Raw genomic sequence first — 25,836 nt, forward strand, 5'->3', positions numbered from 1 at the left:
TTTTTTTTTTCATTTTTAATTGTATATTCCTCACTTCATATCACACTATCTGTTACTCAGTTCTAAATAATTATTCTTTGAATTCATTTTTGATGGACAAACAACGGGATATATGTTAACCTATTTTAATAATGAAGAATAGAGTCAAGTTGCAAATTATGGGAGTAGCCATATGTTTTTTAAATTTTGAGTTCAGATATCAGTTTCAGTATTGAGCTTTGACAAAATCTAGAAAAAATGAAGATGAATTTGCACTTGAATTGATATAAAATAGAATTATTACTCAAGCTGTTTAAATACAGTAAATGTCTAGCAACAGTAAAAAAGATAATAAGGGAGAAAGGAGATAAAAGAAAATTGTTTTAGACATATGTCATTGGAAAACTCAAGCAATTATATTGATTCAAAGAAACAATTACTAAAGATGACAATAATTAGAAGTATATTATTTGTTTAATGTAATGAGTAGGGCATCTTGAACAGAGCTGCTAAAACAAAAGTATTTTTTTTCCTTCAAATTCCATAAGGATACCATTCAACAAAGTAATTCCTGAAATTCAGTGTTCTCTAGTATTACCTGCTGATTATTAACTGAATTTGAATATATGTAGAGACTACATAGGTTTGACTTCAATCACCATGCTTTACAGACAAATAAATAAAAGAATACAGTTTTATCTGTGGGACGTGACAACACAGTGAAGTAGAGGTACTGGGATACGTGATCCAAATATCCTACTAGCTAAAATGCTATTTTAATTGTTGTTTTCTTTTTCTTTTACTTTTAGAGTTATTTCAATAAAGAATTATCATCCGAAGATAAGAATTATCACTCAGATGTTGCAGTATCACAATAAGGTGATGTGATAACTATTAGTATCTCTTTCTGCAATTTGTTTTGCTACATTGCACTCATGAACAATTTTTTTCTAGCGTCACTAATAATAAGCATTTTTATTTCCTAACATGAGCACCCTAATAAACCTTGTCACTTAGTCCTGTAACTAGTTAATTCAGTGTTATTTATATATGCAAGGGACCTTATCAAAATCTCTGACATTTATCAACCATCTTGGATATAATTCTCAAAGCTACAGTGTTTGTTGTTGCTATTGATTCCAGATGAGCTTTTAACCAGTCAGCATCCATAAATTTTGCCAAGCTTACTGCACTACAGCATGAGTGTCCAAATTTTTGGCTTGCCTGAGCTGCAAGAGGAATTGTCTAGGGCCACATCTATGGAGGCTGCTCTGAAAGAAATGCCTTCTATTTATTTCCATGGGAAGAAATTTTTATTTTATTTTATTATATTTTATTATTTTATTTAATTATAAAATTTTATTAGAAATTTTATTGTGCTCATGCAAAGAGCACAATAACAATATTTAGTAGAGCAAATTCTCAGCTACAAACCACTCTTCAATATGGCTACCATCATTAGCTATGCATTTTTACCAGCAAGGAACAAGAGTCTCCATGCTGCACTCAGAAAAATCTTCACTAGTGTAGGTGACTCACAGTTGCTGCCCTGCAGTGCACAACCCACAGCTTCACTGTGCTCACATCCACTAATCTCCAGAGATGTTAAGTAACCATTGATGAATGTCAGTGAATGCTATTATTCCCACGTGCAGGAATTGAGTGACACACTTTTGCTTCATATGTACTCCCATGACAGATACCATTTAGTTAGACTGCCCCTGTGCTGCCACCTCTCTCATGGTAAGAAAATGTAATGGAATATTGTCTGGGAGGTTCAACCTCTACTGCTGTGCCTCTGCCTTTAATATCATGAACCAACATCATAAAATAGTAAGCATTACTTTTAGAGGAGCCCTCATAAGCTATATAGTATAGTTAATGTATATAAGTAACAAAATTTTATTTAATTTTTAATGTGTTTTTTTTTTTTTTTAATTAAAGCATATAGAAAAAGAGCAACAAACATGTAAAACTTGTAGGATATATGACCTTGCTTTTTTAAAACTACTACATCAGTCTGGTTTGATGGCAGTGGTTGCAATTCTTAGAGAGATCTCAAGGTGTGCATCAGAGATTTTTGATGAAATTTTCTGTACTTTGCCCTTCACAACAATTGGTCACATATGTACATTCTGCCAAAAAGCGATGATGTGAATACTGTGTTATTATGAAGGGAGGGATGTTTCTTTCTTGTACAAGGGGGCTTATAAAGCTCTGAGATGTAATCATGTTTTTGACTGCAACTCCGTACATTCCATTTGAAAATTTGCAAGTTATATATTTATGTTGACAGAAAATTGAGTGAGAAATAAGCCAAAATTTTTTATTTATTTTTTTTTTTTTTCAATCTTGAAACCTATTCTCATATTCCTGTATCACAATGGCAACAAATGCACATTTCTCTGGTCACAGGACTGTGTTTAGCCATTATATAAAAATCCTTAAATATATTTGCCATAATTTAACACTGCACTGCACCCCATGGCCTGGTTTGAGCCTAGATGGGGTTAATAGCAGACTGATATTTGGTTGATGCTGAGTAGCAGTTGCAGGCCTTGGGCAGAGCCACAGCCATGATGGCATAGAGCAGGAGACAGGCCACAGTGCAAGCTATGCCAGGCTACTTTTGGCCTGTGGGCTGCAGATTGTGCATGCCTGCACTAAAGCTACCCAAGATAAATTGGTGGCTTCTAGGCAACTCAAGTGAAGTCATTTCTTTGTGGATAGCTACAAAAACACGTATTCTCTTATTGGCCATTTATTGTGATTTTGAATTAAATGACAATGTAGACCAGTAGTTGCCAAATGGGAAGGAGAAAATAAACAACACTAAGGTGAAAATTAAGGCTCACTCAGATGTAAGTATGAATATACTAATATATGTAGTATATCCTACATATATTCACAGGCATATATGTAGGATATGACTTGAGAAATGTGTAAGTTGACTATAATAAAAATATGCATTAAAGGTTGTTACACTTCCTAGCATAAAGTTAAATTTTAAGATTTTTGAAATAAATTTTCCTATTCGGAAAATGTCTAGCCAATAACAAAAGCATTTACTGCTATCTCCTCCAATACTGTATTCTATTTGCAGAAATATTTCTGCTTCTTCACTTTCTGGGTTTTTATGTATTTATTTATTTGTTTGTTTTATAGGCTCATCTGTTAAATATTCCAAGTTGGAACTGGAAAGAAGGGGATGATGCAATCTGTCTCGCTGAGCTCAAGCTGGGTTTCATAGCTCAGAGTTGCCTGGCACCAGGCCTTTCAACAATGTTAGCCAACCTCTTTTCCATGAGATCATTCATAAAGGTAATGTCTTGTCATATTAGAGTATGTTAAGTCTGCAATTCAGTTTGTCAGAGAGCTGAGTAGAGAATATGGCTCAAATGTAAAACAGATAGGAACACATTAATAGCTTTTGCAACACAAACAAACAAATAGAAATAAACAGCTTACCTACAGAAGATTTATTCAGCAAATGGGGAAATCAGCCAGGTTCTGCCAAAGTTATATTCTTATTTGACAAGTGTTTGGCCATTAAAAGTGTCATTCATTTCTTGGAGGATATTTCTGGTCTTTTGTGTTGTTTTAAAGAAACCATGTGTTTATTTAAAAGGAAATCCCCTGCTGCTAAAACAAATATATGATTTATATATGTCCCATACAGTAAAAAAGTGTGCAGAAGAAAGGACTGATCATTTTGGTCTTTTACATTAAGTTGTTAGTAGACCTCTGACTGTGACAATAAATAAAGAACATATGTTAGAGCTGAAGCCTAAACTTCCTTCAACATCATTTGTGTATTTGTTTCTCCTCATCCAAATAACTTTTCAGACTCAAATGGCAAAATTTTAACCCTGTTATTCCTACACTTCTGAGGCAGTCATACTAGTTCTCTGGACAAAGGCTCTGACTGTAGCAGTCAGTGCTTCTTTTCATGTGCTTCCTTCCTCATTCTTGGGCACTGATTCCAAACATCAAAGATGCATTATTTCCAATCTCTTGAGTGTTCATAACAGGACAGGCAGCACTGTAGTCACAAGGTAGGACATAGTTCACTTCAAGTTCATTGTGTAAGTTAGCAAAAAAGATCCCCACCAGAAACCGTGCCTTAAAAAACACACAAGAAAGCAACCAAAAACCCACAAAGCCTAATATTATCATGTGAGAAGCCAGGAATATTCCTGTAGGGATGCACAGACATACAGCAGAGAGTCTTCTCAGAAAATTGTGAAATTTTTATTAAGATATCCTTTAGAATCCTTTCCAAAAACTGAGACCACAGATTCTTATGTGTCATAAATATTCCAGATTATTATATTCAGTTGAAAAAATTGCCTGTTTTCTGGACAAAAATAAATCCTGTCTCTTCACTTTTATGTCTGTAGTTAAACTTCTTGTATCTCTACTCATGTTCAGGTAACAAAAGCTGTTTTATTTCAGTAAAGCCAAATTTGGGAACTGAATAAGATTCACATATAAGATAATCTTGTAATAATTTCAGTACATTGACAAATCAGACTATCTCAGTGAAAACAGTTCTGAGCTGAAAACTGAGCTTTTCAAGGCACTTTACCCCTTCACTAAGGTAGAAACCATCATATTGATTATGAATATTCCTATATTTGTAGAACAAATAGAAAAAATAGCAAAAAGTTTGTTTTAGAAGAAGAAATTAATGCCAGTTTTGCTGACATGCTCATTTACATCAATATACAGAGTTAGAGTAGGGTACAGATAATTAAATTAGGTTACTTTACATGGCACAGAAGAAATACTGTAAAATTCTGGGTAGACTGTGCTATTATTGGTTATAAGTATGTCTACTACTTAACTAAGAATGAATTGTCCAGGAAACTAAAATGGATATCATCGTTTTTGAGAAGGTTTGAGTGTTAAAATCTGAAACAGAATGAATGTCCAACAACAGAGTACATACATTTTTCCATGAGAATCCAAATCAACTAGTGATAGTAGGTTTATTACTTCACTTAACTGAAAGGATGCTCTTTGTGCAAGCTATCTCACTCTAAAAACTATTTGAAAGAGATAGCAATTACTAAGTGGTGTTTGTGAATCAAGAGTGTATTGTGGAAGAGCAGCTACGCTGATTGGAATTGTTAAGTACGACTCCTTTGAAAAGAAAGATGTGCATTTCCTAAGAGGACTTCTGCTCCTTTGCGTTTGGAGCTCTGAATTTAAGTATGTCAGAGCCTCCTAAATTTCTTGGGCAAATGTTAGTTGAGTCTAACACAAGTTAGGAGATTGCCAGGAAAATTTACTGAAACCTCTCTATTAAAAAATATATATAAAAAGAAAAAAACTCTGAAATGTGTGTTGTTTCCTCCTTCATCATAATGTGTTTAGAAAGCCATTTAATAGCCATAAATGTTTGAGCAGTCAAACACAAATGAACATGATTGATGGTGACATTGTACATGTTTAACTCATTATGTGTTACTTTACAGCAAAATGGTTTGTGTAAACAGTCTGCCCGGTATTAAAGCTAAAGTAAACTAAGAAACCTCAAAATATTATTTTTGTGTCTTATATTTTCCTTTTGGTTTTAGAGATGTAATCTCACATGGAATCTTCTATGTTCTTTTTTGGCATGGACCTGAATAAAAAGAAAATTAGCTCAAAAAGAATGTGTGATACAGTTTTAACAAAAAGGTTCTGTAAACATTTAAAGGAAAGAAGATTGTCCAGCAAATCTTGAGGGAAAAATGTAGATGATGTTTACAACTGTAAAGTGTATTTCAATAATCTATTCATAGCAGAAAGTGCTATTGTTGTATGAATAAAGAAGTTGTGACTCTTTAAAATTTGGAATGTGGTGCTTGAGTGTAACACAGGTTCATAAAATGAACAAGTTTTTGTGTAAGCATCATTCGAGGTCTGAAAAATGATCTAGAGCAGTTTCAGTTCTTCTTTCAGCTATTTTGAGAGCAGGAATGTGGGCTCTTTTATCAACTGTGCTCACACTCACATATATGTAATTCTCCCACTACATTTCTTTCTAATCTAGCCTGAGAGATGGACATATTGAAACTGCACAGATTTATGGCAGCCAGGTGCTTACATGCACTGATGGAATATGTTAACTGACTTTGTATTTATTTTTGGCCACCTAGGCAGCAATAGGTTGTTCTGAAGTGTGAGTCTGGGGTTTGCTTGGTGAATTTCTTCTACGGAAAGAGAGCTTGAAGATGGGGGGGAGGGAAGAGCAACTTGTCTGTATATTGTGAAGCTCCTCAGGGGGCTGCATAATCAACAGAGTACTTGGTAATTAACATTTTTCTTCCTTTGCCAACTACTTCTTCCAGGCTTTAGGCCAAATACTAATGTAGCCTGTTTTCAAAAACATTTATTCTTTAAAAGGCCTGCCTGAATAGAATCTTTTTAATCATTTAATATAGCAACTAAACACTGCTGTGGTTGAGAACTGTGTGCTGATTAGAAATAATGTCAATCCTTGGGGAAAAAGTAATATATTTGTCCTGGACTGAAGTGTACCACAGAGTGTGTTTTTCAGTCAGCTGTTTAAAGAGATCAAAACCAATCTGCCTTTTACATTGTGATTGGATAGAAATACTATTCTGTTTTTTAAATTTCAGCGTTATTTTTTAACAGTATGATTTCTATAGTTTTGAATCTAAACCCATTGAAGCCAGGCATCCAAGGAGATTCCCAAGATATCTGAAGAATTGCATCTCATAGTATTCAAGAATACTGTCTTTTTTTTTTAACTACTACAATATTCTACATTATCACGAGCAATGAAAAAGCACATAGATCTCTCATTTGAAACAAAAGCCAATCTGAATTAGCTATATGGTATTCTATAAAACAACAATTTTGGAAAATGTTCTTGCACACAGGAAGAACTGTGAGAATAGTTGGCTGAGGTTGAAGATTTTTTATTACACTTACAAGTGCTGAAGAGCACTTGTTACTTTTGAGTTAGGGAATCAATGGAATTGAATAAAGGGATAGTTGATAATTTATAATATTTAAGAAAATCAGATTATAAGACTGTAAACCTCAGAAGCTTGCAAAGAAAGTAGGAACTGGTTATAGCCTTCTACGTATGTGTCAGATTTCAATACCAATGTCTAAATGTACAGTAAAACCAAACACTTGCACAAGCAATTTCCATGGACTGAAAGGCATTATGGGTGAAGATGGGGAAAGGTTTAATTTCACAAGTTCATTTCAGCTACCATTCAAGAATAATCCATTCTTATTTGCCCTTTCCTCTCATGTATGTAGTTGGGAAAACAAACAAACAGAGAAGTCCACCAGAAACAATGCTGTGGAGAACAGAATTGTAAAAGTAAACTTCAGTAGATCCTTAAGTCTGAGTTTAATGGGTGGCAGGATTCTTGTGTTATATGGACATAGAAGAAAGCATATCATAGAAGAATGCATATCATTTTTTAAACTTCAGTTTTAAAATCTTAACTATAATTTAAAAATCCTACCAAAATATTTTTTTCTGTTTTTTTGATAAAAAGAGTAGGCTGAAGAAAATTACTTTAGATTTGCTGAACTCTGCAGGTTTGAATTATAAGCACACAAGGTATATAAGCATAACATGCCAAAACCAAAGCAGATACATTGAATAACTGAATCAACAAGAAACAGTAGGGATCTGTACCTGATTAAATTAAAAAGAATATATTTTTTCTCCTTACTGATCTGTAAGGATAAGTGAAATTAATTGTTAATAGAAGTTATATAGGGAAAATGCCATGGGTCTGAGGCAGATAAAATAGAAAGATATTTTCTTCATTAGTAATGTTCTATAGCATCTCATATATCAATGATTCTTAAAATTCATTTATTAGTATTTCACAGTAACATAAAAGAAAGTATCTTCAACATTGTAATGAATTTATGAAGGTAAATGTAATGCTAACCAGTATCTATGAATCTTGATCACTGCTTTGTAAATGAATTTTGTTGTTTTCCAGTCCTTTCGTTGATTCTTGGCTAAGAATGTGCTTGTTACTTTATTTAAATTCTTCCTCCAAATTGAAACAGGTTGCTTAAAGAAAAGAAAGCCAGGGAAGAAACTAGAAATGAGAAATTGAGTGGAAAACAGCCTTACTCTTATTTTCTTTATGCCATCTTTATGCTTTTTTTCTCCTTGCACATTTTTTCCAACCCCAGGTGGTGTCAATGTAAGAAAAAGCCATGAAATAGAGCATAAGTAACAAACATATTGCTATCATTACTGTTTTTTACCCAGTCTGCACTTTATCTGTTTTCTGTATATAAAGAGCTGCTGATCAGCAACATTTGCAAGTTTCACATAAATAAACGAGTTATAAAAAATGTGATATGACTTCTCTGTGTGTGGTGGAGAATAACACAATGCAAATCTTTTCTAGCATCCCACATGGTCTCCGAATGGTGAAACAATGTATATGGAAAAAATTTCTCTTGATTGTTTGCAGCCCACATGTCAGGGAGGAAATGATTTGAATCCTCTCCATATTGCAATTTGTTCTTGCAGTTTTTTGTTTTTTTTTTTTTACTTCTCCAGAACTGAAGTAACTTCTTACCTGGCAGCCTATTATCAGAAAAAATAAAATAAAATAAATAAAATAAAATAAAATAAAATAAAATATAAAATAAAGAATTGTATTTAATATTTCACTGACTTCTTTAGAAGTTTGCTATCCTTTTTCTTTTAAATATTCCTTTGAAAGAGTGATTTTTTAATTTTTTATTTTATTTTTTAATGACATAGCAGGAGGAAAAGACTGGTGAATCCAAAATTTAAACTAAGTATATAGAACAAAACATATATAAAATACTACACAAATCATGTTTAAAATGGCTGTTGCAGTATATTTTTAATACTGAAAAAAAAAAAACCCCACAATTATTATGTCACACCAAATTCACCAAAATCTGACTCGTTTTCTTTCAACAATAAAATGTCTGAATTTGGCAGTGAAGCTTTTCTTCAGTTTCTGTTCTGAAACACTTATGACTGTTGAAACCATTTCAATATGTCTACTTCTCATTGTTTCCTGCTAGCTAGAGATGCAGAAAATGAATTTGCAGAATTTTTAATGATGTTTTTTTGTGTGTTTGTGTGTGCTAGCCAAGTTCTGAACAAGGTGAAAGCAATTGAAAAGTAGCAATATAATGCAACCATTTCACTAGAGAATTTTCAGAAAAAGAAAATAGATGCTTTTCCTCAAGCTCTCCATTTCCTTATTTCATGTCATGCTAAATGTTCCTGCCAATAATCAAGTGATTCATTTTTACATAGTATGTTTGATTGACTGTCCTTTTTCTTGGCAATATTGCCAAAATACTTGAGTGACATACCAACATATTTACTTAAAAATGTATACATGTTTAAAAAGTTGTTCATAATTTTAAATGAAGTTTTCATTTTATTTAGATCTCTGTATCTATTTTTTTGTTTGTTTGTTTCATTTTTTAGATTGAGGAGGATACGTGGCAGAAATACTATCTGGAAGGAGTTGCAAATGAAATGTATACAGAATATCTGTCTAGTGCCTTTGTGGGTTTGTCCTTCCCTGCAGTTTGTGAGTAAGTAGAAATACATACTATTAAGCATAATTATTTACATGCTTTCAAGTGAAATCAGAGATTTCTACAGGAGACGTCACTTTGCTACAGTCCTAATGTTGCTACATCAGATGAAATCAAATAAAGTAAACATTAAAATAATCACAGCATGGAAGTATTCCAAACATTATAATGCTGCTTTCTTATGAGATTTGGAATTAAGTGATTGTAAATGAAACCATAAATATTTTCAGTGTTGGACAAATTAATCAGCAATCCATTTAAATTATTTACTTGAAAGAGCTGTCCTATTGTTTCTTTTAATGAATCCCATTCTTTGAGTAGTGTTTGTCAGCATCACTGTCTTGGCTTATGTCCCATTCCAAGAAAACCATTCATTAATTGAGACAGATTTAGTGCAGTCATATAAGTAGTGTGGTGTCCAGAGCTTTGTAGCACTGGTTGCAATCAAACATGTAGTATAGAACCATGATCTAAGCCATACTACTGTTTTAATTTTTGAGACTGAAAATACTTACATTTGTCTTACATTTTTTCTGTGAAAGACACAATTGTATGCTTAAGGTTGTTCCAGTACATACCATAGCCACAAGTATAGGACAGTTTAGCACAGTCATATTTTCACATCTATTTAATTAAAAGGTAAAATATTAGAGATATTAACTCTGCATTTGTCCAACATATTGTTGCATATTGTTGCAATTTTGGTACATGATCTATATTTCGATGTGGTATATTTTTATAACAGTGCTTGTCACAGAAATAGATTTCACTTTTGTGTCAAGCTACTAAAACATAGGCAAGGCTCAACATTTGTCTGCATTCTCTCTCAGCTCCAAAACAGATTATTTCTTTTGTGAGAGTATTCGAAGAAGTAGCACTTTCTAGTCCGATGCCAGATTAAGCCGCTGTCTATTGCAGAGTAAGACATCATGAATTCTCTGTCAGTGTTAAGTTCTTGCTTCTATATATGAATTGTTTTATTCAACTCATCTGAGAGGCACTTTTAGACTGTTAGGACCTAATCAACACATCATATGCTCACTACAGTTTTTTGCCTCTCTGAAGCAGTGATATTGGATCAGTCTATAGCAGTTTTTTTGTTTTTTTTTTTCCTGAACTCTGAATTTTATTCAGTGTTGCAGACATGTCGGATTCTAGACCCCACAAACTTGAGCTCAGCTCAGCTAACAGCTAAGTCAGACTCTGTCCTGACATTCCTCTAAATAAAGTTTTCTCATCTTCTGTCTGTGAGTAAAATCAGATTTCATCTGAATCTGCCAGAGAAATCTCCTTATATTTTACATTTTCCTTCGAGCTCTCTCAGAAACTTTCCTTTGTCCCATCCCTGCAAGAGGCCAGCCATCCCCTCTGTCCCTCATTCAGCCAACATGTACATGCTAAATAGTCTCCTTAGACACACTTGTGAGACAGCAAGAGCCAGCATGTGAAAACAGAGGTTGTAAGTCTTATTGTGCTCCCTAATGCCATGTCAGCTGTCCAGTCAGAAATATGAAAAGGCTGCTTCAGTAAAGGTCAGCACACAGTAAACTTCAGTAAACTCCGCACAGTTCTTTATTTCGTGTGTTTAAGTTACAGAGGTTTATGTTTCCATTATAATTATACTATAATTGAAAGGTGCATGGAAGAATGCATGAACAATTTCATAGAATAGGAAGCAAGTAGCATGAAATTTGCATATATTTCAATGATAACATTGTAAAATCACTGGTTTCTGGTTATTAAAAAAACATTGAGGGTTTCTTTGATTGCTCTCACAGTAGTTGTCAGCTTCAAACAAGTGTTGCTGTACTAACTCCACTCTCCAAGTTTATAAAGAATATTATACTTGTTTTAGTAAATTGCTACTAACAACTAAAAAAAAAGAAAAGTGTATTAATGTATCAGCATGCATTTTCCCATGTGCTGGTCAGAAATAGCTTCCAGTTATGCTGTTTCTCTGTCATAGAAATTGATAAATGCTGACATACTATTAGTGTACTCCTGCTTTTGGCCAGTATATATACATGTTTTGTGCACTGCAATCAAAATATGACTAAATTTTAGCAAAGATTTGAAAAATTTCCTCAAGACATCCACTGCTATAGTCAAATGCAATTTTATGTTTTGAATTATGACAGTTGTTATTATATCTTAAGTAGATCTAGTAATGTAGTAGTGCTGCTTAGGATGTGTTCTAAAGTTGTCAGTTTATAGTACTTATGAAGAAGCATTTATTATCTTCAAAACAGAAAGACTTTAATATATGAGCTATATATGTTACTGAAGACTGGGTAAACATCTGAATGAGTGCAAATTCTCAGCCATGTCTATTTATACAATGTCAGTTGTGAAAAAGGTCTGACTCTTGACCTCTTGTCTTCCTGCAGACTGGTGTTTGCGAAACTAAAGCTCTTAATGATAGCCATAGAATACAAGTCGGAAAAAAGAGAAAGCAGGTACGTCCAAGACTACAAATTCTGAAGTAGGAATGCACTGTCAAGAATTTTGCCTGCTTATTTGAGAATAAACATAGATGTCCTTATACGTTTGAAAACGTTTCAGAGTATAATTGTCATGCCATCGCATTACACCATTTTATGTAGCGCTAAAAGGCTTTTATTTCTGCTCTGTTTTTTCCTCACCCAAATCAATTTAAGTTATAATACTTAGTGTAAGGTAGGGGTACAGTGTTATGTGTCCACTTCCAGAAGTGCAATTCATTTTTATTTAAACAAAAACATACCTTGCTCAGTGTTTTTTGTTTATACTCTGTCAGCTTTAAGTGACAGTCCAACAGTCCAACAATTTACTGTAAATAGAAAAGTGGAAAGCAGGTGTGGTATCAATAGTAATTATGGTAATGTTTATTTCTCAAAATAAACATTTATAAAATAATTTAATATAAATCAGTTTGGAAGAGCCAGTCTTCATAGGATACAGGATATATGGAAATATAGAATAAACATTTATATGGTATCAGTTACGACAAAGGATTTATATATGAACACCATCAGGTAACTCAAAGTTACACGTAGTTTTGAAATTGCCAACTGATTGACACCTTTTTTATCTGAAAATAAATTTCCTGATCATAAATCACTATAAATTCATGGACAGAAAGTGTTTCTTCTTTTTGTACAAAAATTCTTCTGCATGTGCTCTGTGACATGCGGAGGGGCGTATAACAAAAATCTGGTAATTCTGACTTTGATCTGAATTTTGTTTTCTCTGTCAAAAGTGACATTTGTAAGTGTTACAGTAAATCTGGAGTTACATATACGACAAAATAATATTTTTATTGCCACCAATTACCTAAACCTTTGAGGGCAATTGTTTCTCCTCCAAGGAGAATCAAATCTATTATTTGAGCTCATGCCATGATTCCTGAGGTTTTGAAAGTATATTCCTTTATAAATGCCTATATAAAACCTATGTGGGACACTTGACACAGAAATCAATTATTGCAACTACTAATGACACTATTTCCATGGCCTATACTTGATTTTGCTTGATTCCTTCCTGTGGGGTAAGTGATATATGAGGTGGTGTGTGTGATACTGGATTTTACTTTTGTCCACGTTATGTTAATTAAGAAATTGATTATTTTTTTTTCACAACAGATTTTTTTAATGTTTCCAGCTCATCTGGGCTTATCTTAAAATAAATACTTTTCCATTAGATTACTAAATTCTGCATTTGCTAATATAAAGTAAATGTAATGTAAAAATATTTTTCCTAAAAGTTTAATCTAAATTTTGTAGGGGAAAAAAAAAAAAAAAAAGAAGAATGCATTAGTAACAGCAGTGGTACATTAATATATTTTGAGATTACAATATTTGGAAAATACTTGGTTTCCTTTGGCTCTCTCTGACAACTATTGCCCAACTTTAGGTTGTCATTACTTTGCATGTTATTTAGTTACATAAGTGCTAATATTGCAGTCTTTTTCAATAATAACAGATAACTCATGGCTTTCATATCATTATTTGAACTAACTTCAATGGAAGTTGGTTTGAGTTCTTAATCACAAGGTGATGCAGAAGGTCCCACAAAAAGTAAAACAGTGTGATCCAATCATATATTTTCTGTTACTCAAGTCCACAGAGGTAAAAGTTCACAGTGAATTAGTTTGGTAGAAAAGAAATTGCATTAAGCTATACTAATGAAGGGATGTTAACAGTTGGATTTTACAAACATATATAACGGAAAGAAAGCAGGTAAACTAAGTAGTCATATCATTTTATTGACCATGATCCACAGTAGTAACTTCTGACTTTAGTAAGCAGTGATAATTTTATACTCACTCTTTGGAGAATCGAACTGCTACCTGCAGGATAATTTTACTGTTCTACTTGTCCCTGTGTTCTTCAACATGTGTTGAGTACATATTTCTGGCTTTTATGCACTGGAGCCTCTTAATCTAATCAGAAATGTAATATAACAAACCTTTTTCTCACTTCTTATGTTTATTTATATTTCCTTGCATTCTTAAATGATGAAGAATTAAGATAAAAAGTAGGATAACATGGTTTACAAGTGAAAATGTTCTTTGAACGTGATAAATTTATCATTTACCAATTATTTTTGTTGATTGTCTTTGGACATACTTTACCCTACTTCACATCTTCATTTCTTCATTGATAATCCATAAATGTGAAGAGAAAATTAATTATGATAACATTCATTCTATCAGGAGGGTGATCAACAGGAGATATGTACTCGTATATTTTATGATTACAGTTCGGATTCATATTTTTAAAAAATACTGAGAAATTTACATAGTTCACAACAATAATTACTATAAATAAAAGACTGCAATAGTATCAAGGTGGTACCTTTGTAGAAAAAGCTATTTTCTGCTACAGCTGAAGTAGGTATAGGATGAGAGAAGTTTCAAATCATTCCTTCTGCCAACTCAATGAGAAGATCTTACACCACTTTGATTTTTGTGACTAGTTTTAAGGCATAATATTAATATAATATTATACATATATAATACGTATAGTATATTGAGGTAAACTATATATCTAATTAGTTTCATCTGCTTTCATCACTTTGCAATGACTGTTAAAGCAACCACAAAGTGAATTGTGAAATGTGTGCAGCTCTCACACGTAGTAATTTAAGGTCATTATATACTTCCTAATTCCCTGTTAAACCATTCACCTCACTGTTAAGAAAAACATCGCACTATCATTTTGAGTGGGTGACAGAATTTTCACTGACTATTTTAGTATCTTCTTTAAGTTCTTTAAAATTTTTTTCACTTTTGAAGTTATGATGTTTTTGTTTTATTTTTTTTTCAGCCAGTCTCCTTGATTCTGGCTTTCTAAAACTTTATGCTAATTCTACCATAGGGAATTTGAGATCAGTAGTCATTTGAAATCATCAGAAATCTATCCAAGTCAATATTAGTATGCCAGCTAGCACTAGCTGAGCTTCCTGCTCAATTTTTTTTCATTTTTTCCTACAATTCCTATTAAAGCTACAGAAAGATGTATTAGATTGTTCATTGTAAACAAGTTATGATTTTAAAAGATTGCTTAAAATCAGAATGTGAAAGTGCTCTGAAGTAAAATGAGCTTTGCAAGCCCTGATACAAGTAATGTATTCTTAGATACGATAAATATGGAGTCAAATAATAGCCAAAATATGGCCTAATTTTTATTTATACAATTGTTTCTAATCAGGGTACTTAAAAGATTAATTATAGCTATACTTAAATTTATTTAGATATAGATATAAATTTATATAATTAATAATATTTGAATTACTGCTCAGTTATCACAGAAACCTTTCAATGTACAAAATGTGACTGACTTTAGAGGGTTTCTGACCAGCTACTGAGGTCTGCACTTTAGTTGTTCCATATCACAGTATGAGACATTCCTCCATCATTAATATTATAACTTCCTTCATCTATGCAAGTATTATAGTCATTGTTATTAAGAAAAAAGCATTTTGTTAGTAAATTGTTTATATACCTGGTGAAAGCCAAATACTTTAAATAATGTTCTTAGTTCATTTACTGGAAGGTTTTATTTCACCTGTAGAAAAATATGCTGAAGGAATATGGGGAACATCAACCTGAGTGTGTCCTAGCAGAGTTTACTCAATGGATAGCAAAAAATATCAATTTTAAATGCAGATGTTCAAACTCCTCGTCTAAAATTCCTTTTAGTGATATTTTTTGCTTCATTTTTCCTTGTCTTTTTTTTCCACATAAGCAAGAAGGAAAACCTAACCTGGATTCTTCCCTTTTGCACCTTCTGTTTACTCCTTTTGTTAAATTTTCTCTTTGTCAGTCCATATATTTGTCCTCATTCTCAGCGGAAAAACCTTTGAGCCTTTGAGACTTTTATATAAAGGTTTTTTTTGCTTTTGCTTTGATGTCAGTTGATTTCCTATCAAAGTGTTTGATTTGCAATTTTTTTCTTGTCGTTTGCAGAAGCCGAAAGCGGTATGCCCTCTTCGTTACCTTTCCTTCCAACCTCAATCCTACCTCCACTCCTTCTAACTTCAGGACTAATTCCTTGCCAAGAACACAGGAAGATAACAACTTTGTCTATCTTTCTCTGTATATGCACACATATATATACATATATATATTCATCTGTCTATGTGTGTATATATATATATCTATATGTGTGTATATTTATATATGAGCCCCCAATCTCAAAAAGGAGACAGGAATAGCATTTTGTCTCTCTGTTGGTTCTTGTGACTCATGCACTAACTTCTTTGCAGGAAATATAAAATACGACAGTATATGTTTTAGGCTTTTATCTTTGTCCCCTTAAGGAATCATTGGTGTATTAGACTGCTACATTTGAAAAATAGACTTTACTGTTAACCCCTCCTGTTGTCTTTTTTTCATTTGTACTGTATCATGACGATGTAGTTTTCGTCTTTACCAGCCCTTGTGCTGACAGTCGTCTCCATATTCATAAGTTCATTGATGTCCTTCTTCCCCTAGTCTTCCTTCAAAACACGTCTGAGAGTACAGTGGTTCATTTTCTCTTGTAGTCTCACCTTCCATTAACAACAACCTAATGCCTGATTCTTTGCATTTTGAGCCCAGTTAATCGTAATACAGTACTCATTAAATTTGTTGTACTGTTCCAGTGAAAGTACCATGGATATTTTGTGCTGTACATCACATTCATTTTAATGACATTTATTAAGATTATTTATGAATATATTACTCAATTTTTTTCTAAGATTTTTTTGGGGGGTATGGCATGTGTATCATTTTCTTTTACTACACCATGCTGAGAGTCCTTCTCTATTCAACATTCTATCGTGCTGCTACTGGTTTTAATGGAATCAAGAAGGCATGCTTTTCCATATCTTCTCATCTCCTCTCCTCCTTCTCTTCTCATCTTTTTTTCCATCACTCCCATTTGTTTTTCTAATTGCTTAGAGCAATCTGTTGGTTTTGCTTTTCAGAGACCCATTCTCATTTTTCAGACATTTTAATTTCTTTCATCAGATTCCCTAAAGTTTACTTTCCACGTCTGTTTTGTTGCGTGTGCTGTGTGTTATGTTTAATTTTTAGTCTTATTCTCCTGTGGTTTCTAAGTAGATGTGTGAAAAGAGAGGTGGCTTCCTGTCAGTTTGGCATTATTGATATGATCCAACTGCAGAGAAGTTACTGCAACACTTAGCATCTTCAAGGATCTGCAGTTGTTGCACCTCTACTTCGCTTCTTGCTTTTAAGTATATATTATCTTGTGGTTAAGGCATGTGAACGCTGGCATGATGAACAATATGAAGAAGTATTGTACAAAGTAAAGTTGCTTGCTCCCAGAATAAACTGTATTGTGCTGCTTCATTGTATTGATAATAAATCACTTCTGGAACCAGAAGGAATAACTTAATTATTTAAACTATACTGAACTTACCAGCACCATTGAACAATTTTGGATTATGCCCCAGTAAAAACACCTTACATCCATGATGTAGTAGACACTATTGTGAAGGACTTAACTCCTGGGAGCAACCTTTTTTTGTATGCTTGTAGTAATTAAAGTTAATATACTGTAGCATGTAATGTGCCGTGTCTTTTGCCTTGTATGCTTTTTAGTGTCTTACTGGATTTTTCTGTGTAGAACAATATGAATCTGAATTAATGTCAATGATAGAGCCCAGAAGAAAGAAGCAATACTCACGAGTTACATGCAGTGTGAAGCTGGTATGCACACAACTCCCACTATGGGATTTGTGCACCTACCCTCACACTCCACATAGAATCATTCACAGAAAATACACATCACCTAAGGCTAATTTTGTAATTTTAAGTCTGTAGTGTGAATAACATGGCACAGTTTAAAAGACCATTAGGCTAATAATGGTACATTTCATCTGGGCGTGGCATGGAACAAGAAAAATAGCTGTCTTTATTTAACAGTGTGATAGCTTTATTCAGTAATATCAAATAGTCTTGTTTTAGTTACTCTATTAATAACAGTGAGTCATTATTTATATTTCTGAATTTAATATATGATATTTTTACTATTTTAGTCATGTGGGGAATGGTACAGTACATCTACCACAAGGTTTAAAAATAAGTTTTTACAGATTTTGTCATTTCTTTAGTCAAAATTTTGCCATTTTTGTTTCATTTAATTCAACAATTGATTTTTTCCTTTTCCTTTTTCCTTTTTTTCTTTTTCCTTTTTTTTCTCTTTTTTCTTTTCTCTTTTTTTTTCTTTTTTCCTTTTTTTAAGATAAAAATAGCATTTAAAAGGGTATCTGCAAATCAGAAAAAAAAAAACAACAAGGAAATGCCACTCAATCAGACAGGTTTCCTTGATGAAGGGATTAGTTGTTCAATTGATCCCTGATGCTGGCATTCATCTCACCTATCTTTATCAGTGTAGACCTAATTAATTCCTTTTAGTTATTCAGACTTCAGTTCTTGAAAGCAGCTTCTATTCTAAAACAGATGAGGTGAATCCCATTCTCAGTGCTGTCTAAATTGTTATCCTGAAAGTAAGAACAAAAAGAGCAGTAAATAGCAGCAAGTTGATGACAAGGGAAATTCCCAGTCTTGATAATATATAAAAATGAGTCATTACTTTGTCATGTACTTATCTCCACAACTAGGGGAATATATATCTGTGCACATTTTCATGAACTGCTTTAAGATATATATGCATCTCTAAATAACTGAAGAATGCATTCTTCTTGGTAGGCTTTAAAGCCTGTTTTATTTTTATTTGTTCCTTTTCCCCTCTATGATTAAGTCTTTTAATTCAAAACATTTCGCTTACTGTACATATTACTGTGTTTATCAGAGCGTAACTTTAATTATGTTTCAACTATGACACCCCAGTTCTAGAAATAATTCAATTGCTGCTTTAATAAGCAGCATATTTAATAAATCCATATATACTCAGTAGAAATTGCTCATGACTGTGATCTGGTTAAATATCAGTGTGTGCCTATAAAACAAAAGTATTTGGAGCCTTTCTTGTAGTTCATTGTCAGTACAGCAATGGAGCAAATTAATTTTTAATTTTGACCAAAGTCTTTGATGCTTGGGTCATACTGCATTAACTGCAATCACATCTATATTTTGTGGCTATAAATACAATGTATTTGTGAAAAAAGCTATGAATGACATAAAAGATCTGACAAAAAAAGTCTATACTGACCCACTGAATTGATTTCATGTGTCCCAGGAAACTTCGAGATCCAATAGCATGTTCACACTACATTTGCAACTTAAATCACTTCTGTTTTAAGATTATGTTCACTGCCTTTTAAAAGACCTGCTTATTATATATATGTCAAGCTTGAAGTTCTGGAAGTTCTGTCTATGTAAAGAAATGTGTTCATCTGTTTTCACTGAAAAGCTGTAATTAATGTCTTTACAATTAAGGGCAAAGAATGAAAGAGGGGGATAAAAGAAGTGTTAGTCTGACAGAGCAGTAGTCACTGGTACTTAAGAAATGTAGTCAAACCTAACGCATTGTAAATGTTTGCATATTTTAGAAGGAGCAGCTTACTAGAAACAAATGAGACTAGCTTCTGTAGACTTCTTACAGCTAAATTATCATCAAAATGACAATAAAAATAAGGACACAGGAAGGAGCAAAGGCTTGAGACATAACGGCAGGTAAATTTAAGAAGATGGAATATTTTGGCAGAACAACTTCAGATTGTTATTAGCAAAAAGATTGCCTCCTGGTTTAACCTGGGCTCATGGCTTTATATGTCGGCAATTCTTTTTTTTTTTTTTTTTCCTGGTAGTGTCCAAGTAGAGCACATTTAAGCACATCTAATCTGCCTTAATGGCAGCCTGCTAAGCTGTCCCTGGAACAGCCAGAAAGCTTTGACTTGGTACATTGACTCAAGTGACAAAACTTTGTCCACGAAATCTAAATTTTCCAATATATTTGTGACTTCACTGACTTATTTCATTTGAACAAATGATTTTTTGTTTTAGTTTTGTTTGATTGTTCTGTTTTACTTTGTTTTCTGTCAGCTTTATTTCATATAAAAACCTGGGAAATTGCATTTTAAAAAACAAAACAAAACATTAAATAAATGTTTTGTTTTGCAAGCAAAACCAGTAAGCCCAATAAACTAAGAAACTAAGAAAAAGATGTGAACTTCAGCTGTGCAATCTTAATGCATATTCACTTACCTGTACGCATTATACGTAGACATCATTTAAATCATCACATTTTATTTTTTGCAATACTACTGAAATGTGCTGCGGAGCTGCTTTCTGCAGTGATGCACTCAAATTTTCTTTAGTTCTCTGCTTTTAAACTATTGCAAAGTTTGAAACTGTGAGTGAAGGAAGAGGAAGGATATCTGAGTAAACACTTTATTTTAGAACTGGTTTCTGTTCCTGCCATAGGAAAACTGTGTGACAATTTAAACAAAACTTTTTACAGGTGATCTCTGAATACTTTGGGAACCAATCACTGAGCATTTCTACTTGCAGCAGAAGTCCCAAGAAACTGTATAAAGAGTTATACAGTGCTAAATATTAATAAAAATAAGTTGTAGGCATCCTAAATAAATAAATATTTTGCCTCATATTGACTCAATTGAGTCATTAGTAATTCATCTATAAAATGGATTAACACTTTATCTTACTGTAATTTTCAAAGACCAAGTTTAAAAAAATGCAAACTGTTTTAATTTTATCAAGTCAAAGCTTAGTTACATTCCACAATAGCAAAAGGTATTGGAAAATATATCTCTGTGTGCATGGATATATAGCTTTGTACTTTGCAAATTACCTTAGCTAATATCTAGAGTTAAATCTTCAAGAAAATAAAAATATTTAATAAAGAGATACAGAATATCTCACTTCTTGATAGCAGTTCATAATTTCCTTCATCATATTTAATTGAGGTTATTTTGTCAGTGCGGTTGGGTTATTTTTGTGCTTCTTTTGTTCCATGCCTACGTAGCAGTGTTTAAAATTTTTTTAAATTCATTTTATGTTTTTTCAGCTATCGTGACTGGTTGTCTTGTACCATTCCCCTTGAGTGTATGTGTGCATTTATTATTTTGAACAATAACATATTATGTCCAGATTGGGGTCCCATTAACATTCCGTATCACTAGAAATTGGCAAAAATTTGCATAAAAGGGTTTATCTTCATGAGTGGCTTCTTTGTATTGTTATTGAGTGGTGGTTGGTTGTTCTTTTCACCATATCTTGAATTGACAGAGCAAGAGATCTAAAAACTCAGCTTCACACATCATGTTTCTGAGAGGCTTTGTTGATTTTGTATAATCCATACTTAATGCAAAAACATAAGAATACATATGTGAACAGTTAATGTGATTCTGGGAGAAGGCATGTGAATGTCTCAAAGTAAAGTTTTCGTAAAAATGATGGCATGTAAAAACTGTAATTTGATTGGAAATTGCAAGGAAAAATGGCTTAAAATTTCCTTGCAGCCTTTCATAACTAGTGGGTACCCTATAGTAGAATAAAATAAAGCTAGTTTTGAACATTACGTTAAAAGTAATTAAAATTTATCATTTTGTTTTTGCTTTTGTTTCACTGAGCAGTATATTAATCAATCCTGGAAACCATGTCAAGATTCAAGAAGGTACCTTAGGATTCTTCATTGCAAGTGATGCCAAAGAAGTAAAAAGGTAATTCGTATATTTCTATCTTTAAATTTAAACATACAGTATTTAATTTTTTTTCCTTTAGTTGTAAACACATTCACTGATTTTCACTGTACTATGTTGAAAGGTATTCACGGAAAACTGAGTTAAGAAACTAATGAAATTACCTTTCCCTGAGATCATGCGTATAAATTTCTTAACTATAATTTTAAATGTCAAGGAAATAAAATGATTTTACAAGTATGTGAAGAAAATAAGAGGTTATTTTTCAGAATTTTACTAGAAAATGTAACATACTGATCTATTTTTTTTCTATAAATTAATTAGTGAAATTGCTCTGGGATAAATCTGGGTTGACAGTTTTGTCCGAGTTTAAGGTTTCAAATAGTTCTTATTTGTATGCAATCTATTAAATACTTGATTTGAGCAAACTGGTGTATTTATTTGCTAACTGCATTAGCAAATTAATATTTATGACCTTTTAATTTTTCTTTACTGTAACTATATATTCTATGTCCCCATAAAAATAAACACAAATAAAACCGTTTGAAATATATTGCAACCATTAAGGACAGCTTCACTGGTTCACTGTAGCTAGATGTACTATAGTTGCATTAGATTGATGAGAGTTTTATGTTTTTGTATTTAGTGCCAAACATATTTATTCTGGTTTGTTAGGATATAAAATGCTTGGACGGAATAAAATAGCAATGTGAGAAAGTAGTGTTTGAAATAAATAATTCTTTTATGTCCCTTGAATTAATAATAATAATAAAAATATATAAATGATGACATTTACTTAGTCCTAAACTTATGTGAAAAGTAATATTTAAGTAATGCATGTTTGTTATAAGTGTATAAAGAATGTCAAAACATCACAATCATGAAATTGCTGAGAATTTGAAAGATATTTTTGTTGAAACAGTTAATACAGTTTTTGTGTAGCCAAAGCACAAATAAGAGCACAGTAATACTTCTCTCATATGTCTAGCACTGACTTCAGAATATTTGCAACCAATATTGTGTCAGATACAATGCCTTTCAGCATACAGTTTTTTCTTCTCTTTTGCTTTCATCCATTTGAATATAGTCTTCGCACCCCTGTGATGTTGGTAGTTTTTTCATTTTATAGAGCGTTTTACAATCTCCTATGAAATTACTTCAGACTTATTTCACATAAATTACCTGACATATAATTTATTTCACCAGTTGACTGCTAGTAATGTGGTTAGAAAGAATTTGCCTATCATTCGTCTATCATGTTTTATCTAATAACATGCTAAGATAGAATTCCCAGTTCTGCCTGACTTTTTGCAGAAAATTTTGTTTAGAACCTTGCCACATTCTGTTGCTGTTCTATGCAAAGCAAGTCATTATCAGATATGCTTCAACTAACAAAACCAATTATGAAAAGTGTTGACTACACTCTTTTGAGCTGTGAATCACTCAGAAAGAATGTTCTGAAGGTGAGGTCTTGGAGAAGAAAAGAAAGTGAAAAGGATAATAAGTATAATATGATGAAAACAAGTAAGTCAAATGCCTGAAATTCAAATTATCATCAATTTTTAAAATATGCTAATGGCTAAATTTCAGGTATAGAATGATAGCTTACAGTGAATTTCTATTGAGATGCACGCAAAGGGAGAAGGTTGGAAAAGATATGTATGGAACTACCATATCTTGATTAGGATATGTACCAGCATTTCAGCAAGTTAAAAACTATGTTTTCTTTTTTATGCCAGCAGGAATACTGGTGAACTGTAACTGTTTTGCTACAGGCCACTTATGTGATACTTGTGAGATATGTCACAATAGCCTTATGCAACATATTGAATTGACAGGCACAATTAAACTCATCTGAGAGCAGTCAGATGCATATTTATTAACTGGAATTTTATTTTGATATTTATGCAAAGTCAAATGTTTACTCTTTTCCCTTTACTTGGTTCTCTTTGTGTTTCAGCTATTGGTGAGTGTGTTAATACAATAGTAGATGTTAATAAGCAAGATTATCACATGGTAACCTAGATGGTTCAACTTTGTAATTACATGCTTTTCTTAGAAACGTTCATTTCTTATCTGTTCAAAAAGAGTACGATTCTGCTCTAACACCAAATATAAAAAACAAAAATTAGTCTGAAGCAAGACTATATCTGCTCTTTCATTTATATATTCCTATATAAACTTTTTTTGTAGGTTTTGTAATTTGTAATTTGTAATTTTTTGTAGGTTTTCTCTTTTTTTTGGGGGGGGGGGGGGGGTAGGGGGATGGGTTGGAGGGGGATAAAGCGTACATCTGACATATTGTCACATCAATCACTTTACAATCTTTAGTTTTAACTAAGATGCTTTCCAACTTGTGACCAGGCTGAAAAACTAGACGAGGGTGCTAGATGATGTTTCCAAAAGAAAATATCTGGTATTTCTGATAGGAACAGATAATTCATTAAATATGTATATACATAAATATGTATATACAATTTATATATATAATATATATATACACACACACACATTCTTGGCAAAATTCATTGGGTGCTCCATTTTTCAAAGATGAAAGACAACTGCAAGAATACACTGTCATAATTATCATCTGTTCTCCCAATTACGTTTCAAGTATATTAAAAGAAACACTAATTTGGAGTCTTATGTTTGAATGTCATGGTCTTGAAGCAAATATTTCCTACTTTAAATATCTAAATAGTTTCAAAGATTAAAGGAAATTAGCACTGGCATGTTTCATTAATGTGATACTGCCACAAGAAGAAATGTGGGACTGATTTCATTTGTATGTATTAAGAAATATGTCAGTTTTTCCATTCTGTCTCTTCAGGGCATTTTTTTACTGCAAGGCCTGCCATGATGACATCACAGATCCCAAAAGGATAAAAAAGTGTGGCTGCAAACGGCGTAAGTAATATTTCTATCACTCCCTTCTCTTTCTCATTAACTATTTAGTCCTGAAGAACAATTGTACACTCAGTTACATGTTTCACACACTGGTGAAGAAAAGTTAAAAAGTAAATTCATGGCAATATAAGTGCAATTTACATTTTGTAATTGTTCTTATTAAATTTCATACCATTTACACGTGTTTCTTCATAAAAAAATCTATTAGGGTCCAAAGCTAACAAAACTTAAACAGTCCATCTACCTAGATATAATTACGGAAGTTTCTGAGTTAAAAATGAGCTAACAGTGAAATTCTGCTCTCATGCTGAAATCCAGTAATTCCAATATTTTTCTGTAAAGAGCTTTTGTTTTCCTTGCTGAATACTATTCTGTACGAGAAGATCATAGAATCATAGAATGGGGTGGGTTGGAAAGGACCACACTGACCATCTAGTTTCAACCCCCCTGCTATTTGCAGGGTCGCCAACCACTAAACCAGGCTGCCTGGAGCCACATGCAGCTTTGCCTTGTGTGCCTCCAGGGATAGGGCATTCACAACCTCCTTGGGCAACCTGTTCCAGTGCATCACCACACTCTGTGCAAAGCACTTCCTCCTAATTTCTAACCTAAACCGTAACTATTGAACTAAGCTATTACTGAAATAAATCATCAGTTCCTGGAGAAAGGGATTGTCTGGAAAAAATTAAAGATTGGTGCCTTTAACATATTCTTTCAATAGAAAAAATATCCATAGCTGAAATGCTAGCATTTGGTTTAGTTGCATTCTTAGGTCTGCTGTTTAAATTCTTTGGAAAATTGTGTGTAAAGAACTAATTGAGTTTGGAAATTGAGATCAGATTTTGCATCTCAACTTTTATAAATATATAGAAATTATTATTTCATTTAGATACTCTTTTTGAAGATATTTTGCAGGAACTGTGATAACCACATTTTAGACATAGTTGTGCTTGATTTGTAATATTGAAATCAAAAGGATTTAGAGATCAGTCTCTCAATGGGTGCACAAATATTTATGTGCATTCCATTCCATCTTGCTGTGGAGAAGCTGTCATTACAAACTGACTAGGTAAATTGAAACATCTCAAAAGAGTTTGATAGAACCTGTCCCACCAGTACTTTTAAGAGGAAAAAAATCTGCCATATTTATTCATTCAGTGAGCTTATTCATAGCATCATCATTTTACTGTTTTGGAAGAAGCCAATAAGGCTTCTAAGCTGGACCTTATCTAAAATTAAGGAACAGCT

At 32.7% G+C, this 25,836-nt stretch overlaps 2 protein-coding genes across 33 annotated transcripts in view; one reads left to right on the top strand and one right to left on the bottom strand.

The window, feature by feature from the left end:
• RPS24 (ribosomal protein S24) overlaps nt 1-25,836 on the bottom strand; it is a 559,366-nt gene that overhangs the window by 527,653 nt on the left and 5,877 nt on the right. The window lies entirely within an intron of this gene.
• The window catches only part of KCNMA1 (potassium calcium-activated channel subfamily M alpha 1), a 436,284-nt gene that overhangs the window by 308,712 nt on the left and 101,736 nt on the right, over nt 1-25,836 (top strand). For 18 of the 31 annotated variants that reach the window (XM_048946538.1, XM_048946532.1, XM_048946533.1 and 15 more), the window contains 7 exons: nt 789-858; nt 3,145-3,300; nt 9,458-9,567; nt 11,958-12,026; nt 16,019-16,030; nt 21,616-21,702; nt 24,512-24,588. In XM_048946538.1, coding sequence (XP_048802495.1) covers nt 789-858; nt 3,145-3,300; nt 9,458-9,567; nt 11,958-12,026; nt 16,019-16,030; nt 21,616-21,702; nt 24,512-24,588 — 581 coding nt within the window. The remainder of the gene's footprint in view (nt 1-788; nt 859-3,144; nt 3,301-9,457; nt 9,568-11,957; nt 12,027-16,018; nt 16,031-21,615; nt 21,703-24,511; nt 24,589-25,836) is intronic. The other 13 variants (XM_048946541.1, XM_048946534.1, XM_048946545.1 and 10 more) reach the window with 1 other exon arrangement.

Source organism: Lagopus muta, chromosome 5, assembly GCF_023343835.1.
Source record: "Lagopus muta isolate bLagMut1 chromosome 5, bLagMut1 primary, whole genome shotgun sequence".
Classification (NCBI taxonomy): Eukaryota; Metazoa; Chordata; class Aves; order Galliformes; family Phasianidae; genus Lagopus; species Lagopus muta.